At 56.6% G+C, this 19,606-nt stretch overlaps 2 protein-coding genes across 8 annotated transcripts in view; one reads left to right on the top strand and one right to left on the bottom strand.

Annotated features, from left to right (window-relative positions):
• Ptp4a3 (protein tyrosine phosphatase 4A3) overlaps nucleotides 1-9,461 on the top strand; it is a 33,223-nt gene extending 23,762 nt beyond the window's left edge. The window contains exons 1-6 of one of the 3 annotated variants that reach the window (XM_050145302.1): nucleotides 437-558; nucleotides 3,070-3,975; nucleotides 5,998-6,090; nucleotides 7,510-7,640; nucleotides 8,234-8,308; nucleotides 9,023-9,461. In XM_050145302.1, the coding sequence (XP_050001259.1) occupies nucleotides 3,871-3,975; nucleotides 5,998-6,090; nucleotides 7,510-7,640; nucleotides 8,234-8,308; nucleotides 9,023-9,140 (522 nt within the window). In that variant the 5' untranslated portion in view covers nucleotides 437-558; nucleotides 3,070-3,870 and the 3' untranslated portion in view covers nucleotides 9,141-9,461. Of the gene's footprint in view, nucleotides 1-436; nucleotides 559-1,012; nucleotides 1,221-3,069; nucleotides 3,976-5,997; nucleotides 6,091-7,509; nucleotides 7,641-8,233; nucleotides 8,309-9,022 lie in introns of those variants that run through there. The other 2 variants (XM_050145304.1, XM_050145303.1) reach the window with 2 other exon arrangements.
• A 979-nt stretch (nucleotides 9,462-10,440) lies between these two features.
• The window catches only part of LOC126503558 (maestro heat-like repeat family member 5), a 76,703-nt gene continuing 67,537 nt past the window's right edge, over nucleotides 10,441-19,606 (bottom strand). For 3 of the 5 annotated variants that reach the window (XM_050145323.1, XM_050145318.1, XM_050145319.1), the window contains exons 22-30: nucleotides 16,230-16,367; nucleotides 15,674-15,788; nucleotides 14,760-14,903; nucleotides 13,434-13,610; nucleotides 12,706-12,861; nucleotides 12,078-12,200; nucleotides 11,826-11,928; nucleotides 11,599-11,673; nucleotides 10,441-11,351 (exon numbers count right to left, since the gene is read on the bottom strand). In XM_050145323.1, coding sequence (XP_050001280.1) covers nucleotides 11,251-11,351; nucleotides 11,599-11,673; nucleotides 11,826-11,928; nucleotides 12,078-12,200; nucleotides 12,706-12,861; nucleotides 13,434-13,610; nucleotides 14,760-14,903; nucleotides 15,674-15,788; nucleotides 16,230-16,367 — 1,132 coding nt within the window. In that variant the 3' untranslated portion in view covers nucleotides 10,441-11,250. The remainder of the gene's footprint in view (nucleotides 11,352-11,598; nucleotides 11,674-11,825; nucleotides 11,929-12,077; nucleotides 12,201-12,705; nucleotides 12,862-13,433; nucleotides 13,611-14,759; nucleotides 14,904-15,673; nucleotides 15,789-16,229; nucleotides 16,368-19,606) is intronic. The other 2 variants (XM_050145321.1, XM_050145322.1) reach the window with 2 other exon arrangements.

Genomic DNA, 19,606 nt, shown 5'->3' with positions numbered 1-19,606 from the left:
GCCCTGGAAGGCTGCAGTTGCCTTGAAGATGAACCAGTGTAGAGTCTGCTCCTGTCTGCTGTGTGACTCTGGAGTGTGCCTAGGTTCAGTGCCTCAGTTTCTTCAACTGTAGGCTAGAGGGGTGGGGTGGGGGAAGAGGCTCCAAAGGTGAAGTGAGTACTGATGCCCGGCACACAGTAGCTGCTCAGTAAATACAAGCGAGGCAGGAGAGCTGGGAGGGGTCCTCCAGGCCAGTGGCCCTTCTGCATCTGCCTAGCAGGATGCAGAGAGGGGAAGGCAGGCGGATCCGCGGTGGTCCTACCCTTCCTCCTTCCTCTTCCTCTGCTGGCCGCGCCTTTGTTTGCCCGGCCGGCGCGCTATCTTTAGGCAGCAGGTGCGGGAGCCGCTGCAAGTCGGGTCGCCCGCCGGTCACCGCCCCCCACGTGACGCCGGGCGCTATAAATAGCTGGGCCGCGGGCGCCCAGCATCCGCCCGGAGCCGGCGCCGCTGCGGAGGGCGCGCGCGGGTCCCGGCCCGGCCGGCCGGCGCATGGAGGCGACCGCACTCCTGTGGGCGCGGGTGAGCCGGGCTGCGGGCGGCGGGGACCCGGCCTCGAGGACACTTCAGGACCCTACTACCCCTTACTGGGATGGGCCCTATATGGGATGGCGGCTCCCTGGCGGGCTGGGTGGGAAGCCCCGCTGAGGTCCGGGAGCTGTGCGCCCTCACCACACCCTACCACGGGTTCTTGGGGTCCCCAGCCCGTCCACGAGCAACCTTTACCTGTTGTGACAGCGCAAAGCCCTGAACTGCGACCCCTGACTCCTAGTGTCACACAGGGTCCCATTTAGGTCCTTTTTGAAGCCAGATGCACTCCCCCTCCATCACTCGAGGGTGGAGCCTCTGTGAACCTCTCTGTGCCTTCTTTTTTTCCCCCCTGGGGTTCAAGTGTTCCCGGTTATTAGTTGAGAAAACCTGTGTTGCTGGAGGGTGAGTGCTGGCCAGGGTCCAGAGAAGTCCTTCCACGCCCTTCTGGCCCATGTCCTCGTCTGGCAAACAGGGACAAAAATGGGTCTTGAAAAACAGGCCAGTTCTGCGAGCAGCAGAATGCTTAGAATACTGCTAGAGGAGGCTGGGATAGAGAAGGGCCGGTCAGAGAAACGTCCAGACCTTAGTCGGGTCCATAAGCATGAGGATGTGGTGGCTTGACTGAGTGCCTGGACCCACGATGGTGAGGCAAGGTGAGCTCTGCCATCTGCTGTTACCCAGAGCTGCTGGGCTAGGGGATGTAGGTGGCTGGGGGGCCTATGAGCCTTGGGTAGAGTTCTGGAGGCGCCCCCTCCTTGTTCTCTGGACCTCTCAGTCCCATGAAGTGATATGTCAAGGGAAGGGCTCCTTTTGGGGGGGAGGCAGCCACCATGTGGTTGAGCACGCTGTGGGCATGTTCCTTTGCCCTCCCTTGGGGGTGTGGCCCAGATTGCAGTGGACTGTACAGCAAATTTTAAGATGCAGTCCAGCCTGGAGACACCTCCACCTGAAACCCTGACCTCCATCCCCTCAGGCCTAGGGTGAGCACTGTAGGTGGTTCAGGCTTTCGTGGCCCAGAAGACCAGCCTGTAACCAAGGGTAGCGGAAGTAGACCATGACTGTTGCTCTTAGGGCTTCACAGCCCTTCTGCTCTACTGCAGCGGATAGGTGCAGTCAGCCCTACAAGAGCCTGCCAGTGTTCTCTGGCTTCCTGGGGGCCTTCTCTTTTCTTCTGTGCACACGAGGGCATTGCAGTGTGCACACATGGGATGCCCCTCCCAGGAGGCCCAGGTGTTTGTGTCATAGCATGCAACTCTCCTTGCTTATACTCGGGCTAGTAGTGGCTCTGCATGCCTAGGGCTGGCCAAAGCAGGCCCCACAAGGTGCCCCCACAAGGGGCCCCCACAATGCGTGCTGCCAAAATTATGGCAAGGATGAGCTGCGAGCTGAGGCGCTGACCTGGCCTGGAGTGCTGAGTGTTACCAGATATAGAAGGTGGTGAGTGAGGAGCCTGTGCTGCCTGGCACAGCGAGCCTTGGACGGTGGGGCCTGTGCTCACGGCTTGAGGCAAGAGTCCAGGGTCCTCGGCTAGGCCCTTCCTGCAGCCAGGCTGAGCATCTCAGGGCCTGGTTTGCCTGGTGGGCAGTTGGAGAAGTGGGTGCCGGGACAGAGGGAAGAGATATGGGCTGGATTCTTCCAGATGGGGGTCCTGGAGGGGCCTTCATTTGGGCAGAAGAATGATGGGTGGGGTGTGGGCTGGGCCCAGGGGCTCAGGCTCTGCACTGGGTCATAGCCCAAGGGATTGTGGTGCCATCTTGTTCAACCCCTCACTGTGTAGGTGGGAACTAGGTCTGGAGAGGCCTGTGATGTGCCCAGGGTGTCCCAGGCCCTCCAGAGAGTGACAGGGGGCTAGCTGCTCTTTTGGGCCCTTGTAGCTAGTACATTTGGAGATGGGAAGGATGGGGTGGAAGGGCTGATGCCCTCCAGTAGTGTCCTTCCCCCGGTCCCTGCCACAGTGTGACCCCCTTCCTGGCTACCTATTCTGTCCTTTCCTTGGCATGAGCCTGGCAGCTGGCCTTTTGGACTGTGGTATCTTGCGTGGCAGAATATCTTGTTTACCTCTAACGCCTGGCAAGTCCCAGAAAGGGGTGGCTGTGGGTGGAGATTACAGAAAGCCTGAGGGGCAACAATTGAGGCCACTCATTCCCCTGTTCCTCTGGCAGTACCCATTGTCCCCAAGACCTACCCTTGCAGAACGATCTGAACTTGTACATTGTTCTGTGGCTAGCAGTCCCAAGAGAAGGGCCCTGTCCTCATGGGCTGTGAGGTGGGGGACCAGGCTTGGTGGACTGGTTTCTGTTGCTGTGGGTGTACGCTTGTGGGGTTCCCATTGCTCCTGGGGTGAGCCCTGATACCCTCTTCACCCTGTCTCGGTGTCTGTGTGTGGTTCTTCTCTCACCCCAGGGGCCTAGGCAGCCCTGGCCGGAGCTGTCTGTTCTGTGTTTTCATATGGAGAATCTGAGGCCCAACAGGAACCTCCCATTTCTTTCTCCCCTCCCATAGACTGTGCCTTCCGAAGACCAGTGTGTGATTGATGGAGGAACTCCAGGAAAGCAGCTCTAACTACTGCCGTTCCCAACATCGTGGGTGCTGCTGCTGAGGAGGCCCGTGCCTCTCTGGCCCTCACCATTGCCCTTGCCTCCCAATGGCCTCTGCTGCCAGGCCAGAGGCCAGCACTGCTGCCTGAGCCCGCTGCCCCTCTCCAGGACTTGCCGTTCCCTGATGGGGTAACGTGACAGACGCCCCGGATCACAGGCTGCCTGCCCACCACGGCCCAGGGCCGCCAGAGTTGGTTGAGTTCAAGTTCATTTTCTGTTTTGTCCTGAGTGCTGGGTCCAGACCAAAGGGGACTCTCCTCTACCCACACATGCAGAGAGGGTGTCCCCGGCGACGGCTCCATAGAGGACAGTGTTCTGCGCCCAGGGTCACCAACTTGAAGTTCTCTTTGCTCAGTTTTTTTGGTTGTTGTTATTTTTGCCTCTTTGTAACTACTCCACTCTGAGAGACAGGACTTTGGAGCTGCCCATCTTACCGGGGGAGGGGGTTTTCTTTCTTTTCCTTTTCTTTTTAAGAGTCGGGTTTTGTTTTGGAATTATCAACCACCAGGCAGCTTTCCTCTCCTCCTCCCAAGTATTTGCACAATATTTGTGCGGGGTGTCGGGACGAGGTTTTAAGAAGGTCTTTTCTTTTCTTTTTTTTTTTTTTTGGACAAGCACGGGGGTCTCACTGGACTTGGTGTGGGGGGTTGGGGGACCCCCCGTGCAGCCCTTGCTGGCTGGTCCTCTCTGGGTTCCCGGAGGAGGCATGGCTCGCATGAACCGGCCCGCGCCTGTGGAGGTGAGCTACCGAAACATGCGCTTCCTCATCACACACAACCCCAGCAATGCCACCCTCAGCACTTTCATCGAGGTGAGTGGGCTGTCGGGGCTGGGTGGGTGTCCTGGGTGGCTCGAGGGGTGATGGGTGCTGGTGATCAGATGGGCTTCCTGGAGGTCTGGCTGCATTCAGGCTTGTGGGCATGGGGCATTGGCTGGGCTGTGGTCATCCGGACCCTGGGTGACCTTGGCCTCTTTAGAAACTGAGCAAGAAAGAGGTTGATGGGATGAGGGCTGATGGGGGAAATGCCCTGGAGACAGGCAGATGGAAGATGGGCTGGAAGGGCTACCTCATGGGTAGTCCAGCCCATAAGCTCAGGCTCCAGGGATTCTTGGGGAAAGGAAAGTGACCTCTGCAGCTGGGAGGTGACGTGTGGAGAGTCTACCCATGTCTGTAGCCACCCTCACTCCACCTCCAGTATTTTTCAGAGTCTGTGTGGGGTAGAGCTGGAGCCTGTCAGCATGGCCTCACTGGGGCCCTGTGCAGGGCTCCTGCTGCAGACCTGGAATTGCTTGCAGAGAGTCTGACGCCGAGTGCTAGGTAGTTCGTGGAATAGACTTTTGTAGTTCTAGGTTCTTAGTCCTCCTCTGTGGCATGGGCTAAGCCCTGTGGGCTCGTGGGCATCAAAACAGAAAAGAATGCATAGAGGAAGGCAATGGGCACCCTATGTCAGGGAACCTGGGCCCTGGACACCTAGCTTGGTGCTCCACCAGGGAAGATGGCCCCTCTTACCGTTGAGAACCTTGAGATAACAGCAGAGGGGGGGAAAAGTACCATGAGTGACCAGGACCAAGGGCACAGTGTGTGACCAGGATGAAGTTCTGTGTGTGATGAGGATGAAGGTTTAGTGACCAGAATGAAGGGTGTGAGGAGGATCAGCGCTAAGTGTGTGACCAGGATGAGAGCTCAGTTTGTGACCAGCATGAGGGCTTCCTGACCAGAATCAAGACTCAGTGTCAGACTGGAAGCAGGATGAGGACTCAGCGTGTGACCAGGATGAGGTTCTACTTTCAGAGCCTACCCCTCTTGTGGATGAGGTGTCGAGTTGATAGCTGAGTTAATAGCAGGACCCAAGGAGAGACTAGGAAAAAGTACTGAGTGACCAGGATGGGGGCTCAGCATGTGACCAAGATGAGACCAGCAAGTGAGTAGAATTGAGGCTCAGTATACTAAGGCCAGGGGTCAGAGTGTAAGCGTGATGAGGGTTCAGGGTGTGAGTAGGGTTGGGACCGAGTCCTGAGTTGGGTGGTAGCTTTCTCCTTCATGGACTCTGCAACGTCTCCATGGTCTCTGAGGTCGACGCTCCCCCGTTTTCCTTGCACTCTCAGAATAGTTGGGTCCTGGCCTTGCTGTGTCTGGTGTTCCCATCTCATGGCCAGCAAGACCCAGTCATACCTCACCATTCCCAAAATACCCACTGGGAGCAGGTAGGTGGGGGCTGGCCCTGCTTGTGGCTCTGGGTATAAATACCCCATGTTGGCTGTGAGCTGCGTGAACTTTCCTCTGAAGGGATGGGGCTTCCCCAGTGGTGTGTGGTGCCACCCTGCTGACTCGAGTCTCCAGCCCCTGAGGTTTGCTTGCTGGAGACTCCAAAGGGCCTTTGCGGAACACACTCCTGCAGCCCAGGAAGAGTGGGCCGTGCAGATGCAAGGGGCTCCCTGAGGCCTGGGCTACCCTTCCAAGGACTGGGTGACTTTATTGGAGAGCGAGGCCTTGCTGCTGAGACCTTTTGTCCTGGACGCTGCAGTGGCGTGGGGGACAAGATGGGGCTGAAATCATGGTGGTTGAACATGTTAGTGAACACAGGCGGGCTCCTTAGCGTCTCCAGGTCAGACAGTGACCCGGAAGCACCAGCGAAGGTTACTCTGCCAGTCACTAAGCCTTCAGGCGTACCTGCTGGTTTATGAAGTCTGCTTGTCTCAGAGGAGGCAGTCAGAGGGGACACCTCTCTGTTTCGGGGCTGCAGAGGGGGCAGGCAGACCTTTGGGGACTCAGCATGGGCAGAGCTCTAGGCTGAACTCTGAACCACCAGGTCTTTCCCTCTTCCTACCCCAGGACCTGAAGAAGTATGGGGCTACCACCGTGGTGCGTGTGTGTGAAGTGACCTACGATAAGACCCCTCTGGAGAAGGACGGCATCACCGTTGTGGTGAGGGACATGTAGCTCTGGGCACTGTGACTGTCTGGACAGTAGATTTGGGGCTCTTCACTGTGAGGCTGGGTCCTCTGCTGCCACCTGATACATGCTGGGCTCTCTGTGCCTGGTCTGGTGTTTGGGGCAGATGACTCTGATTGAGTCGTCTCCACGGCACCCACCTTCCCAGACTAGCCCCCCAAGGTCAGGTTGCACATGCTCAGTGCTCTTGACTGTAGTTTCTAAACACCTGGCTTGTCTGTGTTGGAGCCTGTGGGTCCTGTTAGGTGCTCCGAGTCCATTGGCAGCCTGTAGCCTCTGTGTGGTTCCTTTATGGAACAATTGAGGCTTGGAGTCAGATATTCTCTGAGACCACAGCTGAAGTAGGAGGGCGCACATGAGGAGTGGCCTTTCCCTATGGTGCTGCCTCTCCACCTGCACTATGGGTTGGGGTTGAGCCCCGCTGGCTCTGGCTGGTGAAGATGGAGACCCCATTTCATATGAGGTATGGCTCAGCAGGTGCCTGCCTGGCTTCCCCCTGCGGCTTCCAGGGCCCTCTGTTCAGCCTCTCGTTGCCTGCCGTGTGGGAGCCTGTCTCCTGGCAGCAGTGAGTCCCAGGAGACCCTGTGCAGAGGCCATGGGTAGGGATCCTAGCTGCTGTTTCCTTGGTGTCCTGACCCTGGGGGCTGAGTGGCGGAGGGGCAGCCTTGTAGAACTGGTGCTTAGAGGGTCAGAGCAGAGCCAATTCCTGGGCACAAGGCCTCTCTTCCCAGTGTGGAGCCTGGATGAGTCAGGCCTCACGCACCAGACCCTGTCTGACCGTGCTGAGGCCCTGGTGTCCTGTCCTCAACACCAGAGTGACCCTGGGCTACTCTGTGAGGACCATGTGTTGACGGGGTCTTACATCCACTGCATGGCAGTTTGTACAGGAGGGAGGAGGTTGGGGTCGCCTAGGCCTGGCAGGACTCCTCCCATGGACCCTTTCCTGCTGTGAGATCCTACAGGCTGTTTTGACCCTCAGGGGCCTCCCATAGTGTGGGTGTTTAGGGAAGTGTGAGACAAAGGCCTGTCAGCATCTCCGTACCAAGTTCCCCAGCCCATCTCCTTTCCTCAGGAGAGACTTGGGTTAGACTTAGAACAGCCACGTAAGCTGGTGACCTCCAGGAGCTGCTGAGAGGTCGAGAGACCTCAAGAGCTACCCTCCATCAACTAGTTTCTGCAGAACTATGCTGGTTCTCCCTGGAACCAATGGGTCCAAGTCTGACAGATAGGTGATGGGTCTCACCTCTGTCTTCTCCACACTATGTCCCAGCATACCCTGGGCTGGAGCCTTCTCCATGTGGGCCAGCCTCCCCCTCCCTCCTAGAATCCTGAGGGACCGGGGAAGGAAAGCTAACATCCATAGGGCAAGTCCTTAAACATCTTCCCTCATAGGATTGGCCCTTTGATGACGGGGCGCCCCCTCCTGGCAAGGTGGTGGAGGACTGGCTGAGCCTACTGAAGGCCAAGTTCTACAATGACCCGGGCAGCTGCGTGGCTGTGCACTGTGTGGCGGGTCTGGGAAGGTGAGTGGTGGGTGGCGCTCCTGGCCCCGTTGCTGCTGGGAGCTCAACTTGTGCTTCTGTGGTCTGACTTCATTGTTTTGTGAGTTTGGATGTGGGCCACATCCACTTGACCTTTTGAAGGCCCCGGGTTCCCAGGCAAGTCTTTTCCCAGGCTGGCAGGGAGGGCTTCCCGCTAGGATCCAGTCACTGCGCCTCATGCAGGAAAAGAGCTGCCGTAGAGACATACTGGTCACCCAGGCCTGACCCCTGTTTGAGGGGGAACAGCTGCCCACACTAGCTGGAAATGAGCCAGGCGAGGGAGCATCCCCGATGCCCCTACTGCGGGAGGACTGGAGGGCAGGCTCAATGGCCAGTATGCTCGTAGTTCTTTTTCTAGTTTAGGCACAGAGAGGTTGTCTACATCGCCCCAGGTTGCACAGGAGGGGCAAGGGGAACCAGACTAGAGCAGCTAGTTGAGCTGTCTGGAGTCTGTATCCTCCATGGGCAAGCGGAGGGACTTGGGTCTCATGTGCCCACCTTTGTCAGGTGGCCCGAGGCAGGGGCGAGATGGGGTCTGGGGTCTCAGATAACCTCAGCTCTGTTTCTTCCCGCAGGGCTCCAGTGCTCGTGGCTCTTGCCCTTATCGAGAGCGGGATGAAGTATGAGGATGCCATCCAGTTCATCCGACAGTGAGTGGCCATTGGGTGGGGATGGCACGTAGGGCTCTACCGTGGATCTCGGCAGCTGGGCGGGGCTTCGGCTGTTGGCCTCTCCTTGCCCCTCACCTTACTTCTGTAGCTAGGTCCTTCCCTTCTGCCCTTCCTGTCTGTTCCCAAGCCAGTACCTCCTTGTGGTGTGGTAGCCTTCCTGGAGGACCCCATCTTTCCCATCTTCCAGGCAAGGACTGAACAGTTGATGCTGCAGTCCTAGCCTGTGGCGTGTGTGTACATGTGTGCACGTGTGTGTGTGTGTGTGTGTGTGTGTGTGTGATATCCACCGTGGGTATGTGGACGCCTTTGTACTACCTGAAATAGGTACACATCTCTTCTCCCTGGGCAGGCCCTGTAAGACTGTAGCAGTATGGGCCTCCTAGCCTGCAGGCATCCTTAGGGGAGCCTGAACTATACAGATGGGTATGCAACCTACAGAGCTATGCTTATCACAGGCACACAGCTCTCTGTACCTTGGTACAGCCCTGCGGGGGTGCCAGCTAGCTAGGGTGAGATGCGCCCCCAGCCTTTACTAAGTCCAGCGCCCCCAGCCTCTCCCCAGAGCCCCAGCTTAGCCTGCTTCCTGTGGGTCTATCCACTCCAGTTCCCCTAGAGTCCCACAGGGTCTGAAGTTTCCTGAGGGAAAGCAAGGTGTCCAAGCCAGGCTTACTGATCCTTCGTCCCTGTCTGCAGGAAGCGCCGTGGGGCCATCAACAGCAAGCAGCTCACCTACCTGGAGAAGTACCGGCCTAAGCAGAGACTGCGGTTCAAAGACCCACACACGCACAAGACTAGATGCTGTGTCATGTAGCTCAGGCCCTGGCCCTGTCTACCCGTTACTCCCGTGCCTCAGTGTGTCTGTGTCTAAGGAGCCCAGTGGCCGTGTGTGTTTCTGCTCTGTCCCTGTCTGTGCCCACGGCTGTCCCTGGACCTCCTGCCAGTTCCGTCCAGCCCCTCCACCCCCTGCCCAGGCCTTTCCCTGGCCTGTGGACCACAGGTGGGTGTTTTTAACCACTGGGCCCAGGGCTTCAGCGGCGCTGCCCTCACCCTAACCTGTTTTCAGCACCTTTTGTTACCAGATCCTGGGCCTTCAGGTGCTCTGGACTCTCAAGGCAATAAATCAGGAGCTGTGGATGTGTGTGAGGCGTGGTGCAGAGCCGGGGAATGGGGTCTGAATCTTGGGAGGCCGTGTCCCCTACTCTGTGGTCCTGTGTAGAATTGCTGCTGTGTGCCTCCCTAGCACCCTCTGGTGGCCATGTGGCTCTCTGCAGTCTGCCTTGTCTCGACAAGTTCTTGACATTTCAGCCTGGATCCCCAGCTCTGATTGGTGACAGTTTGGGGGTTGGAACATTAGAAGGTGAGGCTGGGTCACCTCTGTAGGACAGAGTTAGGGTTCACTTGGAACTTTCAGTGGCCTCCACTCCCCTGCCCCGTGCAACCTGTGAAATTTGACCACAGTGACCACCTGCCTGGGAAATGACTTCCACTGCTCAGAGGAGGAGGAGGGCAGGGCAGCAGAGTGGTGTGGAGTACGTTAGCTCTGAGAGTGTGGGGAGGCTGGGTGCCTGTGGAGGGCCTGATCTTTCTGCTCTCAAGTTCTGAGCAGTGATCTGGCTCTTAGCTGAGGAAAGGGGACGATGAGGGACAGGGCTGGCTACACATGTCACTGTGGACGTGCTCTCTGTCCTTTGGCATTGACACCACTTACGGACATAATCCTCAGGCCTTTACAAACCTGTCCTTTCTGTGCCTATAACAGTCCCAGGACCCCTCTCACCTGCACTGGTCACCTGCCTTGAACCCTTCCCTCTTCAAGCTCCTCATGCCTGCACGTGGCCTCCCGCTCTACCTAGCCCTGGATTAGGTCCCAGAAACCTCAGGGGCCTGCTTAGAGCCCCAGCAATCACTCTTTCCGCCTGTCTCAGTCAGGCAGGCCTTGTGGCGAGGTGCAGCCATTTGGGGGTGTTCCTTTCCCAAACTCAGTAGTGGTGACCTTGTGTGTGCTAGAAACTCACGACACCTGTGGCATGTTTGCGCAAAGTCACTGTTTCTTTTTTCAGTCTGCCATCCAAGTTTTCCACACGATGTCCCTGCCCCAGGGGGGACATAGTCCAGGAGCTGGGAGATAGGGGCCATGGGGATCCCCTCAGGTGAGGTTGTGTGTGCAGGGTCTACTTGAAAGGTTCCATAAGACCTGGGGGATGGAGCGTGGAGCGTGGAGGCTTTTGGGTGGTGGGCACAGAGCCCGAGCTTGGAGGGCTAGCTAGAGGGTCCCTTGCTGTAGCTGGCTGATCTGATGGGTCCTGAGAATGACATGCTGTGGTAAGTCTCCTAAGCTCTGCCTGAGAAGGGATTCAGGGGTACTCTCAGGGAGTCAGGCAACCTCTTTTAGACTGTTGCAAACTTGGGGGGCCTACAGCTGGGGCTGACTGGCCCTGTTGGAGGAAGATGCTGCCTTGTAATAGGGAAGCCTGCTGGGGTGCCCTTCCCTTCCACCTGCTCCACGTGCCCTGCATAGCTCCCATCTGGGGACACTGGAGACTGTCCTCTCAGGCCCCACTCCCAGAGAATGACCATGCTCAGCTGTGGGCACTATGGCCTCGGCCCTGGTCACGTGGAGTTGATTCCACCCCTGAGCAGTCATTAGCAGAATATCACAGACCTTCAAGTTGATCTGTTCCGCCCCTGCTTTTCTGTCCCGTCTGTGCCTCTGAATCTTGCTAGTATCTTTTAAGGACTTGGCTTGGCCACGGCAGAGGGTCCTTGTAGCAGGCAGGAAGCCAGCAGCTACTACGCTTTTTTGTTGTTGTTGAATCTAGATTTTTTTCTTTTAAATGGAAAAATGTTACACAACCAAGCTCTATGGACAGGGTTGGGGCAGGGCTGTTCCGGGTGAGATGCTGGGGGAGGATGGCTCAAAGTCACTTCTTGGATTCCGCTGACACCTCCCGAAGGAACGCGAGCTGTCTGGTGGCAAATTCCCGGATGCCAGGTTCCGGGTCTTTTTTGAGATCTTTAAAAGCTTCAAGAGAAAAAGGACAAGTCAAAAGGGATTCTGGCCTGGGAGCAACCTCCCACCCTTACAAGGTCAGTCCCGTCTGGGTAGGAGGATAAGAGGGTTCTTTCCGTCCATTGGCCAGCATGGAGTGCCCTGGTGGGGTGGGGGTCTGCTCAGGAGGCCTGGGTCCTTCTCTTTTTCACCATCTGAGATAGGGATGCTTCAGAAAGCTGGGAGGTGTGGAGACAGGCCCAGGGTGTGGGCTGCTCACTGGAGAATAGCTGCCTGGTGTCCATGTCGCTGACCATCTGTGACACGGCCTGGGGTTGGTAGCAGGTGGTGTACCCTGTGCAAGACGGAGAGCCACGACTGCTGGATGTAGGCTGTTCTGGCCCAGCCCCAAGGAGCTTCCAGAAGCCCCCAACTCCCTAACCCCACCCCTTCCTCTGCTGTGGTGATGGATGGGCAGGGTGAGTGAGCCTGGTCCATGCTGCCCACCTATAAACAGAGCTGCCCAGGTCTTGATGTGGCGGTGAGGGCTGTGCAGATAGTTGATGGCCTGCGACAAGTGGATGCTAAACTCCTCCTGGCTGTGTGTCATCTGATCAGAGGAGAGCCCACCTGTCACTGCCAGCGCCTCAGGGACTGTTGACCTCTGCCCCCGCCAGCCTCACCTCCCTGGGAAGGAGAGTCCGTAGGTGTGCAGCTACCTCAGGTCCCCACTACTGACCCTGCACCCTCGCCCCTCACCAGACAGGTCCAGAGGAAGTGGCGGGCGCTGAGGCCGTTCTCCCAGGCCAGTGTGCAGAACAGGGTGTGCCGTGGCTGCCAGCGGAGCAGTACGGCACAGCGGTAGAAAGCGAACTTGGCCTGCTGTGGAGACAGCCATGGGAGGGGTCACCCACTGCCCGTGTGTGGCTGAGCCTGGGCTTCCCATTCCCTGAGAACACAGCTGCAATGAACGGGGGCACCTCAGCAGCCCACTGTGCTGATGTCTGGGAAGCTGCTCCTACCCTAGGGTCATGGTGCCCTGAGGTAGGTACTCAGCTCTGTCTGAGCTTGTTGGGGGAGCTGGCTGCTATTGTCTCCTCTTCTGATGATCGGGAGTCCAGGGAGCGGGGCACAATGAAGAGGGCTCTGTCTGTGTGTCAGCAGGTGCACTGTGTGCCTGTGTCCCATCATGCTCTGCTCTAGCCGGTAGACCCATAGGCCTGGCTGGCCAGAGTGAGTGTGGGAACACATGGGAGGGGACAGTGATGGGGGAAAGCCCTGCAAATGGCCAGACCTTCTGCCGCTGCCCTCTACCCCACCCTCAGGCAACCCGATCTGGCTGCCCTGTCCTTTGACCAAGATGAAAGGCTTGCGGGTGGGCACTGACCGTGACAACAGCTGGGCATTGGTCCTTCAGGTGTAGAAGCAGAGGTACCATACTTAGGCACACCTGGGGCCGCAGGCCACTCAGCTCCTTCTCTGCTATCGTTGCCACCAGGTCCCCAAACAGTGCCATAGCTGCTGCTCGGACATTGTCCCGCTCCTACGAGGCAGGGACTTAGCGAGGTGCCAGTGCTCCCCAGCTTGGGGCCCCAACTTCCTTGGACTTCCTCAGTCAGGCTCAGGGACCCAGGGTAAGGTCGGTACTGCTCCCTTAGATTCAGAGGAGGGTCAGAGTTTCTTTCAGTCAAGGTCTCAGGACATCTTCCCATAGAATCGCCCTGTCCTCTGGTGCCCACTGTTACCCTGACAACCAGGACCATGAAGGCAGCTAGGTGACTTATTCCCCATCTCCTAATCGGGGTGGGGGGGTGGAGGGGTAATAGTTTTGGACACTGGGATCTGCCCGTGTGGTCTGTAGTAGGCCAGGACACAGAAGGGTTGGTTGGACAAGTAAGACTTGGCACTTCAGCCTTGAGGAGGCGTGGAACAACTTCCTGGAGGACACCTGGCCAGATCTGGTGCACTGTGGCCTCACAGCTTGGCCCACGGGTTTGGTTCCCCTGGGTTCAGAGTCAGGTGCAGTGGGAGGGGGGAAGGGGTCCTGAAGCCAGGGAGTTGTTGGGAGGGCCCAGGGGGCGGGGCGAGCCGCGCCGCGCCTGTCTTTATGCTTACGTCATCAAAGAAGTAGCGGGTGTTGATAGAGATGCAGAGACTCTGGGCTCCTGCGCCCTCTGTGCCCAGGCGGTGCAGTACGTCCGATACCGTGCCCATGATGCCTACCACCACCGCCTCGCTGTTCTGGAAGAAGCCATTGAAGAAAGCTGGCAGTTGACCTCTGAGCAGGGTTCCCTATGGGGAAGGCAGTGGACGGTGGGGGGCAGGCTCAGGTCTGCCCCCTTCACCTGGCTTCACTTGGGGTATCCGACCTGAGCCCTGCTGCTGCCTTGCCCTTGAGTCCCAGGTCCTTATCCCTCCTGGGCCTGGAGCTGCTTTTTCTTTCCTCTGAGCCCCACAGGGGCTTCACTCCCGTGTCTGGCTCCCTTCAGGTCAGACGGGGTCAGCTGGACTACAAAAGGCTGGTCGGGTCACATTTACTGAGGTGGGCCTCCAGAACTTTTGTGTTGCAAGGGATCGTTGTGGGCCATTTTTACACTTTTGCTGTTTGTTGTTCCAGCCCGTTCTGCCAGCCCCAGTTGTTGGCTATGTGTCCTGAACTCTCAGTGAGTGGTCAGAAGTCAACAGGATATTCCCACCTTTGGGTCTTTTATCAGGGTGGCTTTCCTCTTATTTGCAAACCTTGTCTCCTAAGTTCTGTTTGGTTTGAAATACTAGGTTCACCTTAACAGAGTTGTTTTTTTGGCCAGGCAGATGCGAGCACCCATGGGTGTAGTCAGTGTGCCGGGCCCTGGGTCTAGCCTGGTAAGATGGGGGTTCTGGTAGAGGAGCCAAGGGAGAAACGGGCACCACCAGCATGTCTTTTGATTGGGAGCAGGCGGGTTGCTGAGGACTGAATGGACTTTCTCGCTGGAGTCTGGGAAGGGGTTTACCAGGGCCTCAGTTGTTGTTCATTACATGGTCCCTGCAGTGAGGAGGATGCCCAGAACCCTAGGGCCTGAACTGGGGTTGGGGAGACGAGGGAAGGGCAGGCCCCCAAAGGCAGCATTGCAGTCCTCCTCAGCACAGGCTGTCCATGTGGGATGTGGCTTGTGATGGTGGTGGCATAGCGGACTTCATTGGAAATGGAGAATTGGGGGGATAAGGGGTACATGATTCTCAAGGGGTGTTCTCTCTGCCAGGTGAAGGGTTCTGTCTGCCTGGTTTTTCAGTGGGCCTCTGGGTTGTGCAGGAGGGTCCATCCCTTCTCAGGGTGAGGAGCCATGTTCCTGGGGAACATGGGTGTCCTCTCCTAGAGTGTGTCCCCGGTGACAGAGCCAGGGTTCCAGCCCACTGGATCTTGCCCACCCGATGCTTGCAGCTACACGGCACTCTGGCCCTCACCTTCTCCGCGTGGAAGAGTATGTTTCCAAGGCCCTGCAGGCTGGCCACACGGATCTCAGGGCTGGTGTCCTGGAGGCTTTGGGCTAGTACTGTCAGCGCAGCCTGTTTAGAAATCACCTCCAACAGGGCAGGGCTATAGAGGAACTGGAGGCCCCAGAGAATAAGTGGTTCAGGCTTGGCATTCTCTCCTGGTCAGCCTGTGTCTTTGTTGTGGGCTTAGGGGAGGATGGTTGACTAGCATGCCCAGGGTATCAGGGTTAGCAAGTATTTAAAACTTCAGTGGCCAAACCTTTCTATGTATGGCTGATGAAGCTGAGGCCTAGGGAAGTTATTTAGTGAGCTTGGAGCCAACTTGTACCCATAGAAGCGCATGGGCCATAGGGAAACAGGACCCCAGGAAGGGCAGCTCGCAGATCCTTCCAGTGCATTGGGAGGAGACATAAGGCCCCCTCTTGGCTTAGAGACCTAGTAGCTGATGCCAGTTATGGAAGCGACCCTTCCTTCAAAGCTCTGGTTGTGCCGGAGCCCACGGTGGTGAAGTGGCCACATCCCAGCCCTTGTCGAACCATTACCCTGTATGTAGTGCAAGGTTCTAGGGTGGGAGTGGGTGGGGACTCAGTTACATATGAGCAGAACAAGGCCATGTTTGAGTATGATCTGCCGAGTCCATACCCAGGGATCCTCAACTCTGCTTGGGTCATCGTGGGCAAGGTAAGGTGAAAAGACAGGTCCCCCTGGCTGTAGGCTAAAGGTCCTGAGAGGAGGCCCCTGCAGAGCTGGAAGGGGTCAGTATGGGCAGCTGTCCCCACGGGGTGAGTCAGGTGGGCATCTTGTCTTGGGTTGAGGAGGCCCGAGGGTGGGACACAGACTACCTGGGGCCCACTGCTCCCCCCATCCCACCCTCCCCACCCTACCTCAATGAGGACCAGGATGGCTGTCTTCCTTTCTCGCTCCTGCTGGCTCTGCAGGCCGGGCAATAAGTAGCTGAGAACTGTCTTGATCTGTTTGCAGTGATTCTGCACCATGGCCCTGGGGGCGGGGCCTGGTTTTGTGGTCACTGCCCCTGAGTGTACCTGCTACCACCTCCCAGGCTGGCCAGGTTGGGCATCTAGGTACATCCCAGTGTGATGGAGCAGGCATGTGTCTCTGTGTGTTCTTCTCCCACGTGCCAGGCCTGGGCTATATGCACGGGGAAGGCAGAGGAGGAACAGATAGCCTTTGAGATAGCCTTTGTTCCTGAGGTCCCAGGACAGGGTGGGCCTGGGGAGGATTCTGCACCTGCACACTCTGAGTTCATGTGCCTGGGAGGGTAGCCCATGCCTCTTGTGCTCCAGGGGACCGTAAGCATATGTAGACCTAAGAAGTGCTGCCTCTAGACTGCCCAGGGTGGCCTCAAGTGAGGCACAGTGCTCAGGGCCTGGCCACTGTGGTTTCATTGGCCCAGCCTCCCCTCCCTTGTTCCATTAGTACCTGGCAAGGAGGCCTACAGCCTGGGGGTAGGTGTTGATGGACGTGAAGTGCTCCCAGGCACTCTGCAGTTCCAGGTGAGCAAAGTCATGCCAGTGTCCCGTGGTGGACAGCAGACTCTTCAGGGCCTCCAGTGATGTGCTGCAGCCAAGCAGAAAGGCAGGGTCTATCCAGAGTGGCAGATGCCACCCAAGCCTTCTCCTGTTCTTGGGATGGGGTCCCAGGCTGTCTCGGCTCTGGAGCCTGTCTGCTGCTAAGGGCCAGAGTGAGGCAGAGTGTGCAGGGCACAAGGACACAGCAGTGCACACCCACCACTAGGCCCTGCTGGGGTGAGTGTCTTAGTTACTTTTCTATTGCCATGACAAAACAGCGTGACCAAGGTAACTTATAAAAGAAAGCACTTAAGCCCGGTGGTGGTGGCGTACGCCTTTAATCCCTGCACTCAGGAGGCAGAGGCAAGTGGACTGTGAGTTTGAAGCCAGCCTGGTATACAAGAGCTAACTCCAGGACAGGCTCCAAAGCTACAGAGAAACCCCGTATTGAAAAAACCAAACCCAAACCAAACCAAAACAACCCTCCCAAACAAACCAAAAAAAAAAAAAACCCATTTAATCAGGGGGCTCATGGTCCCACAGTGTTGATAGATTCCATGGCTATCATGGCCGGGGGCATGGCAGCAGGCAGGCAGGCAGGCAGTTCAGTTGCTGAAGTAGTAACTGAACACTTACATCTGATCCACAAGCAGGAGGCAGAGAGAGAGAGAGAGAGAGAGAGAGAGAGAGAGAGAGAGAGAGAGAGAGAGAGAGCTCGCAATAACTGGGAAGGGCTTGGGATTTTGAAACCTCAAAGTCCACCCCCTATGACACACCTCCTCCAACAAGGTTGCACCTCCCAATCCTTCCCAAACAGTTCTACCAACTGGGGACCAATTTAAATGTCTGAGTACTATGGGAACCATTCTCATTCAAACCACCAGGGCGGGAGACAATCATGCGTTCGCAGTAGGCGGAGTTCTTAGTTGCTCAGCAGCTGTTTGGGGGCAGAGCACAGGAGACAGGGCTGGAGAGAGCTCTGGGAAGTCTTGGGCTCTAGGGTCTCCCATGACCTAGGGTGGGAAGGGTCCTAGATATGTCCTTGAAGGATGCAGATAAGTATGGGCAAAGAAACACAAGCAAGGAACACTTGGGAGGGAGGTGAGCTAGGGTGTGTGGCGTTGTGGAAGTTCAGAGGGTTTATTTCCATACCCGAGGCTCCTCTGTCCTGTGTCCATGAAAAATGACCTGATATTTGCTAAGTGTGGGGTATCTTTGAGGGGCCTCAGTCCAGTGTATTCAGTGGTACTGAACACAGGTAGAAAGCTGGGAATGCAGGCCCATGGAGCTCAGGGTGGCCTGGCTCCTTGACCATCTGGCTGTTCTTGCCGTTAGTTACCGGGAGTGCACGAGCCTGATGCATGGGATTGCCATGCCCCGATGGCTGAGCTCTCACCAACCCCTCCCCCCCACCAAGCTGGCAATAAAAAGAGGCAACATCTTCCAAGTCACTGCTCGCAGCCACAGAGAGATGACGGCTTTCAGAAGGGGAAGGGGTGAGAGGCATTTTGTTCAGACATATTGGAATCTTCTAGTCTTGGGGCACCTTGGGCCCGTGGTAACAACTTATTCTTCATGGTTGATTTGTCCTCATGGCCACAGCCGGCGCTTCAGAGAGATGACCATTAGCTGATATGCGCACTGTTGGGTATCTCTGCCTGATTCCAGGAGAAAACCCAGAGCAGAAGTGGGATTGCTGGGCCACATGGATATTCTCCAGGCACTCCCCTCCCCTTCTTCTCTGGAGATACATTCTCTGTATATCCCAGGCTGGCCCTGGTACTCGTGATCCTTCTGCCTCGGCTCCCTAAGTACATGCCACGACAGCTCATGCCATAGTCGTCCTTTCTGAGCTGCCCCATCTCACATCTTGCTGTAATTGGGCACGGCTCTTTGTTTTCCCACATCTTCCCCCCACTTTTGTTTGTTTGTTTTTATTCAAGATAAGGTTTATCTGTGTAGCTCTGGATGTCCTGGAGCTTGCTCTGTAGACCAGGCTGGCCTCAAACTCAGAGATCACCCTACCTCTGCTTCCCGAGTGCCAAAACTAAAGGCGTGTGCCACCCCACTGCCTGGGTGTTTTTCCGTCCACATCTTTACCAAGCACTCCTGTTCTGTTTGTGACTGTACCCACCCTGATGAATGTGAGACTCTTTCTCCTCCATTTATTTTTATTTTTTTTAAAATATAAGTTCTTACTTATGTAGCTCAGGCTGGCCTCAAACTCTTTCTGAGGCCTGCCTTGAACTCAGGGTCCTCCTGGTTCAGGTGTGGTGCTGAGTGCTGAGCCTAGTGTTCTCTTCTTGCTTCTCTTCTCCTATTACTAGGCTTTGTCCCTTGGCTCAGAAGGGCAAAGGTCAACACTGAGGCCAGGATGAGAGTGAGGATGAAGAAGGAGTTGGAATAGAGAGATGACATGTCTCACGACTGGGTCAGTCAGCCCCTAGTGGTTTGACTAAGTGAGAAGTCCTCCAAGGGCTGACAAGGGACACAACTGAGAAGTGACCTGGGTGGTTGACACACATATTTGTGACTCAGGGATGTCCCCTGCCTGCCAAAGGCATACCCCACCCAAAGCCCTACTCCTGGGTATGGGGCCCAGCCTCGTTGAGCAGGATGACAGGAACCTCCAGTGTCAAGGCTCACTTGCCCTGCCACCTAGCATTCTGTGCCATCCACCCTAAGGGGACCAATAGCAGGCAATAACACTGAGCAGTGGGTTCCTATATCCACTCTTCAGCACCCTTTTTTCTCTCCATAGTGCCAGCCAACCTGGCACAAGGCCCCAGACTGTGATATATCTCACTGATGCCACCTACCCTATGAGGCCTAAAGAGCGCCAGCCACTTTCCTGATATCCCACTGCCACTCCTGTGTATGTGGCCTGCCCATGCATGGTCCCCTTTGGTTGCTTTCCTCTGGGGAAGGAGACCCAAGTCTTATTCAAGCTCCAGGTGGGTATAGGAGCCACACCTAGTCAATCAGAGCCTTGGACGTTTTCATTGGTTGGGTAGATGACTGAATCTGGGCCAATGAGAGCTCACGTATTTCACCCAGGATATGTTTTGGGGCCTTTGGCTGCTGGGGCCATGCTTAGGACCTGGCTACAGGGTAGCCAGTAAAGAAAGGAGAGCTGAGGTTGGGAGGGATACATCTTCGGCTTTCCTTCCACAGGGAAAGCTACCCATGAGCCCAGGAATGTGAGACCTTCCTTGGGTGTGGAATCAGACATACCTGCTTTCTAGAACCTTCCACCCATGGGGCAGAGGCTACAAACCAGGAAAGAGG

The sequence above is a fragment of the Alexandromys fortis genome, unplaced genomic scaffold (genome assembly GCF_014885135.2).
Source record: "Alexandromys fortis isolate MF-2015 unplaced genomic scaffold, M_Fortis_MF-2015_v1.1 scaffold_2_1_26212458, whole genome shotgun sequence".
In the NCBI taxonomy this organism is placed as follows: domain Eukaryota; kingdom Metazoa; phylum Chordata; class Mammalia; order Rodentia; family Cricetidae; genus Alexandromys; species Alexandromys fortis.
This window is presented reverse-complemented; position numbering and strand designations above follow the sequence as displayed.